The sequence below is a fragment of the Haliaeetus leucocephalus genome, unplaced genomic scaffold, assembly GCF_000737465.1.
Source record: "Haliaeetus leucocephalus isolate CR32 unplaced genomic scaffold, Haliaeetus_leucocephalus-4.0 Scaffold271, whole genome shotgun sequence".
NCBI lineage: Eukaryota > Metazoa > Chordata > Aves > Accipitriformes > Accipitridae > Haliaeetus > Haliaeetus leucocephalus.
This window is the reverse complement of record NW_010972707.1, coordinates 19882-26126: the sequence shown is the minus strand read 5'-3', so window position 1 is coordinate 26126 and position 6245 is coordinate 19882. Positions and strand designations below refer to the sequence as shown.

The 6245-nt window shown below is 61.5% G+C and overlaps 1 protein-coding gene across 1 annotated transcript in view; it reads left to right on the top strand.

The window, feature by feature from the left end:
• CYHR1 (cysteine/histidine-rich 1) overlaps window positions 1–6245 on the top strand; it is a gene marked incomplete at its 5' end in the record, with an annotated part of 15022 nt that overhangs the window by 8252 nt on the left and 525 nt on the right. The window contains 2 exons of the mRNA XM_010569325.1: window positions 2936–3174; window positions 3894–4105. Of these exons, the coding sequence (XP_010567627.1) occupies window positions 2936–3174; window positions 3894–4105 (451 nt within the window). The remainder of the gene's footprint in view (window positions 1–2935; window positions 3175–3893; window positions 4106–6245) is intronic.

Sequence of the window (6245 nt, the reverse complement as noted above, 5' to 3'; positions counted from 1 at the left end):
CCAGCCTCTCCCCACCGACCCCAAGGCGGGGGGGCTGGGTTCAACCCCACCCCAGTTTATCCCAGTTTGTGCCACCCCGGGAGACTCCCCTGCCCAGAGCAGGGGGTCCCGGCAGGGAGCGGGACAGGCACCGCCGTCGCTGACCGGAGCAGAGCTGCCGGTTACGTAAAGGTGCCGGAGTGTTTCCCTCCGGCCAGCATCCATTTCGCAGCACGCCGACCCGTCGGCAGCCCTGCGGTGATGGCAGAGCCGCCGGCACACACGGCTGCTCGGTGCTTTCCCGGCGGCGTGCCGGTTGGCGCTCGATTTCGGCAATGGCAGAGCCCGGACGCAAAGGTCATCCCCTCGGTGATCTTACACTTTGCAGGTCGCATGCTGAGAATATCCGCCGCCAGCGCAGCAGAGCTTGGGGGGACTCCCCCCTGCTTTATTTGGGGGGGTTAATTTTGGCGGGGGGGGGTGCTGTAAGATGGCCGCTGGCTTGGGGAGGGGGGGATCCCCTCAGCGGTGACGAATAAGAGCATTAAAACCTCACCGGAGCCGCACCTGGTGAGAGATCCCCACCGATCCTGTGCCGGCGCTTGCCAAACCGGCTCTGTGTGCCCGGCGGGGGTGGCTGTGTCCTTCGTCATGGCCTCCTCTTCCTCCTCGCTCCTGCGGTCACTCGTCCCCCTGTTTAATTATTTATGACGAGGTGCTTTGCCAAGGATGTAATTAAAACCGGGAGCGACCACGGTGTCGGCCGGCAGCGTGGCTGTGCCGGGGCCTTCCCACCGTCGGGTGGGTTTGTCAGGGCCGAAGCACTAACGAGCGGCTGTAATTACATGCTCGCACCGAGGAGGAGCCGTCACCGTCACCGCCGCGGTTGTGGGAGCGCTCAGCTGGCGTTCGCCTCTTGTTTTGGCTCGCTTGCTGGTATTTTTAGCACGACAGCGGCGAGGCACCGCGGGGGAAGCCGGCGGCTCACCGGGACCATGCCGAGCCTAAACCGTAAGGGATTTTTAGCCGGACGCGTGCCGGTGCTCATCCCGAAGCCATTGCAGGTATTTTGGAGCCGGGACCCTCATCTCGTAACCGTGCTTCGGCAGCAGTCACGGTGGGGCCGGTTTAAGGCCCGGCTGTTGCCCTCCAGGCCCGGCAGGAGGGAAAATCCAAAACCTTTTGGAGCCGGAACAATGGATGTCCTGGGTAAGCAGATCGGGCGCTAATCCCTGCGGCAGGGTCAGGCCTTTCCCATCCCGGCTGAGGATTAAAGCTTTTCCTGGCGCTCCCAGGGAGATGTTTAATGAACTCCCGGTCATCCCACCAGCAGGAATCTTGCTGGAATTTGGAGGGTGACACCCCCCCACCCCGGGACAGGCTGGACCCCCCCCCGCTACGGTGTGCTGGCTGGGCTGGAAAGCTGCTGGCTCTGCCTGGCCGGTTGTGGAGCTCATCCTGGAGGTGACGACATTCCAGCCCAGAGTGTTCCGGCCTCCCACTGGATTCGAGGGAAAGATTTTCACCGCGGGAGCCCGAAGCTGCCAGCGAGAGCTTTCACATCCGCCGGGAACAGCCACGTGTCCCTTGAATGATCCCTGCTGTCACCAGAGATGATGGAAAAGCATCCGGCCTGGTTGCTGTCTGCCTCCTGACCCCCTCCGGCAGCTCCTGATGGATTTGGTGGTACCTTCACCCGCTCCGCTGGGCGTTTTATGGGCGATGCTTTTGCCCGGACCACCCGCAGCGACGAAGACAGCATCGCCTCGCGGCAAACTCCAGAAATACGGCGCTGGCTCTTTGCTCTTGGGGGCTGCTCTTTCCCTCTGGTTTTCGGGACGGATGGAGGAGCGGATTGGGATCGCTCCAGTGCCTGAAGCGCTGCCAGAATCTCCTCCGATGCCGCTCGTTTGGACAGGGGCTGCCACGAAGCATCCTGGCTCGCGTGGTGCCCTATCTTCTTCCCCTCCTCGAGGGTCTCACCCGGCACAGCTCGGCGGCTGGTGTAAATGCATCTTAAACTGATTTTTGCCCTAAACTCCAGAGATTTCTTGATGCAGAGAGGGAAAACCGCTCCTCTGGAAAACTGGATGCCACCTTTGGCTCCAGAGTTCGTCCTCTGTGTGCGGGACCTGAGTCCCATCCCGGCAATCCGAGCCCTGGGAGCCGGTTCCCATTGCTTTGCCGGTGGGTTTGTCTGCGTCGATGGGTCTTCCCCAGTCTCCCTCGGCGGGCTCTGTGGTTTTGTGCTGATCCCGCTGGTTTAACAGTGGGCTCTCGACTCTTCCAAACCTGTCGGCGCTAACCTGGCAGCCAGGGAACGTTCTGGCCTCTGGGATCCCATGGATCTGGGGGATACAGGGAACAGAGGAACCCCCTCCCCCCCCCCCCCCCCCCCCCCCATTTTGGTGCAGTTCCCCTCATTCCCCACTGTGGGAGGCACTGGGGGGGGCCTCCGTTCCCCTCTCCCCAGCTGTTTTTGGTTATCCTGAGTCCCATGGTGTTGGAGGGGCAGCTTACACCCCCCTTCTGGCCACGGGGAATTGGATTCCCATGGGATGGATGGAAACCAGGGGAGGAGGAGGGGAAGCTGGGATGAAGCCTTTCCCTTCCCCTCCCGTGCGAGGCAAACGAGGTCAGTCCTAATTACAGAAGCGACGCGTCGGAGGGGACGTGTCTGGGCCGGTGCGAGAGCCGGCAGGCGCTGGTCGAGGCCAGAGCCCCTGCCTGCCCTGCCCAGCCTCCAGCTTTGCCGAAATGCTGGCAGCCGGCGCAGGGGCTCGGCCAGCTGGAGGGAGCCGCGTGCCGGGGTGGTTTTTCGGGAGGAGCGGGGACAGCAACGTGTCTGTCTCCGGCACCGACGGGTCCAAATTCACTTTATTTGCCTTTGTGTGACTCGGTTTCCCCTGTGCCGGATCCCGTGGGAGTCTGATGCTTTATTTCTCCTCTTCCACAGTGCACCAACGGGCACCTGATGTGCGCCGGCTGCTTCATCCACCTCCTGGCAGACGCTCGGCTGAAGGAGGAACAAGCGACTTGCCCAAACTGCCGCTGCGAGATCAGTAAGAGCCTGTGCTGTCGAAACCTGGCTGTGGAAAAAGCCGTCAGTGAGCTGCCCTCCGAGTGTGGCTTCTGCATGCAGCAATTCCCCCGATCCCTCCTGGAGAGGCACCAGAAAGAGGAGTGCCAGGACAGGTAAAGAGCTTCGCTTCCCTTCGGCAGAGTGCTGGAGCTGCCAGCATTGCCGGTCCGGCACAGAGACGTGCCAGGTTTGGGAAACCTCGCTGCCTGGAGCGGGGGTTCCCGGTGAAGCCGGGGCTCGCATGGCGGTGAGCCCCCACAATTGGGGCGCTGCGGGCAGGAGGGTTTCCCTGGCTCGCCCACACCACCAGTGCCGACTCTGGCATCGACGCAAAGCCGTCGGTGCTCAGCAGCGCCCTGTGCCCTCTCCAGCTCCTGGCACGGGGTGGTCCTGCCCCCAAAATCCCACTGGCTGTGTCCTGCTTCCCTTGGGAGGTGACGGTGGTTTGGGAGAGGACGTGGTGCTGCTTCGGCACGTGGCAGAGCCCCACTCCCTCGCCAACAGCATCCGCGTGCCACCGTGCCTGGTCGGCAGCAGCCGGCATCCCGTGGGAACCCATCACACTGCGGCGCCGGCGCTACCCGATGGTTTTCCACGGGGTGTGAAACGGGTCTCCCGGACTTCCCAGTCTTGCTCCCATCTCACCCGGGGCTGCTGGATCCAAATCCAGCCAGAGGAGCCGGGTGGCAGCAGGAGCAAGCCTCTGTGCATCCCTGCCATCCTCACTGCCCTTCCCGGTGCCGGGGTGGCCGGATCCGCCTTGTTTTCCGTGTGGCATCCTGATCTGGTGAATATTCACGCTTATTTTCTCCCTCCCCGCCCCCCCCCCCAGGGTGACCCAGTGCAAATACAAGCGGATCGGGTGCCCGTGGCAGGGTCCCTACCACGAGCTGACGGTGCACGAAGCCGAATGCACCCACCCCACCAAAACCGGCAACGAGCTGATGGAGATTTTAGACGAAATGGACCAAACGAGGAAAAAAGAAATGCAGCTATATAACAGCATCTTCAGCCTGCTCAGCTTCGAGAAGATCGGCTACACAGGTAATGGCTTGCTCGGGACGGCAGCGGTGGCTTCCCATCCCTTCTGCCGCGTCTCCTCTGGCGCCGACGCTGTTTCTGTGCTGCCGAAACCTGGTTTTATCTTGCGTGGCGATTGATTTGGTAGCAGCGAAGGGTTTTGCCGAGTACGTGGCAGCGTTTCGGCTCGAGCCTCCGTCCTCGACCGCGAGCCAAGCAATGAGACTTGAAAACCAAAACCATAAGTGACATTCCCTGTGACGTTTTATAAAGTTCTGGAGAAGCACTGGTGACGCTTCACCCCCCCCACCTCGCCATCGCCTTCCCGCCGTTCTTGCTTTGCTGAGGGGTTTTACTGAACCCCTCTCCCACCCGCTGGAAAGCTGCCGGTGCCGCGGCAGTTGTGTTTGCAGCAAGGCAGAGCGGGACTTGGCCGATAACGGGTGTGAAAAGCCCCGTTTAAGCTGCGAAAGCAGGTAAGCTGGGTCTGTTCTTGGTGCATCGATGTTAAAAACGGGCCTAGAACCACTCGCTGCCTAAGACTGGTTTTGGCTTTAAACACCGGGAGGCAAATTAACCCAAGAGGGAAACGGCGAATCGGGGCTGGAGCGAGGAAGGATTTTCCCCTCGGCCAAGGGCAGAGGCACCGGTGCCGTGCCCTCCCGGTGCCGGTCATACATCTCGCTCGCTCTGGCATCGTTGGCACAGATGCGATCGGGGATGCGGTGAGAGCGGCCCAGGCTTGTTGGCAGCCGGGCTGTGCCGGGAGCTCAGGCTGCGGCAGCCCAGCCATGCTCCAGACCTCATGTCCCACGTGCCGGGGCTCAGCCCCGGTAAAGCTGGGCAGCTCAACGCCGAGACGCCGTGGTGCTGGGCTGCGGCAGTGGTGGCGAAGCCCGGCGATGGGAATGTGGTGTGGCTGGAATAACTGATCCCCCTCCTCTGTCCAGGTTTTACCGGCCGGGCTCTCTCCTCTCCCTCTCTTTCTCCTGGAAGCGCTGACGACGGTGTAAGTGCGGGTGAAGGGCACCGTGCCATCCCTTGCGCTCGTGGTTGTGCTCGGCGAGCCCACGGTCCCTACGCTGAGACCGCAAGCGCCCATCTCCTCCCTAAACCCCCCGGCACCGAGCTGGGAGCGTCTCGGTACCGTGTACCTGTGCTGGCAGCCTCCGGGATGTGTCACCGGGCTTTGTGCCCCACGGTGATGCTTCACCGCGCCTGGCTGCCTCGCTCGCCAGTTTGTACGCCTAATCCCAATAAATTATGCCTTGCTACTGAACCATGTCCTGTCTGTCTGTCCTGCCGTGCCGTCGAAAGCCAGTAAAGCCTTTTGGCGGCCAGTGGCGGTTGCCGGCACGTTGTCGGACGCTGGTAAAGCCATTTGGCAGCTGGTGACGGTCGCTGGCATGTTGTCGGACGCTGATAAAGCCTTTTGGCAGCTGGTGGCAGTTGCCGGCACAACGGAGGACGCTGGTAAAGCCTTTGGTGAGCCGGTGGTGGTTGCCGGCACATTGTCAGATGCTGGTAAAGCCTTTTGGCAGTTGCTGTCACGTCATAGGATGCTGGTAAAGCCTTTTGGCAGTCAGTGCCAGTTGCCGGCACGCTGTAGGACACTGGTAAAGCCTTTCAGCAGCTGGTTGGTGTTACCAGCACGTTGTCAGACACTAGTAAAGCTTTTCGGCATCCCGTGGCAGTTGCTGGCACATCCCAGGATGCTGGTAAAGCCTTTTGGCAGCTGGTGGTGGTTGCCAGCACACCATAGACCTCTGGTAAAGCCTTTTGGCAGTCGGTGGAGGTTGCTGGCACGCTGTTGAACGCTGGTAAAGCCTTTTGGCAGCTGGTGGTGGTTGCCAGCTCACCACAGATCTCTGGTAAAGCCCCTGGGCAGCTCATGGCAATTGCTGGCACGCCGTTGGATGGTTGTAAAGCTTTTTGGCAGCCAGTGGCGGTTGCCAGCACACCACAGGGTGCCGGTAAAGCCTTTCGGCAGCCGGTGGCAATTGCTGGCACACCACTGGACGCCGGTAAAGCCTTTTGGCAGTCGGTGGAGGTTGCTGGCACGCTGTTGAACGCTGGTAAAGCCTTTTGGCAGTCAGTGGAGGTTGCCAGCACGCCATAGGGTGCCAGTAAAGCCCCTGGGCAGCTCATGGCAATTGCTGGCACG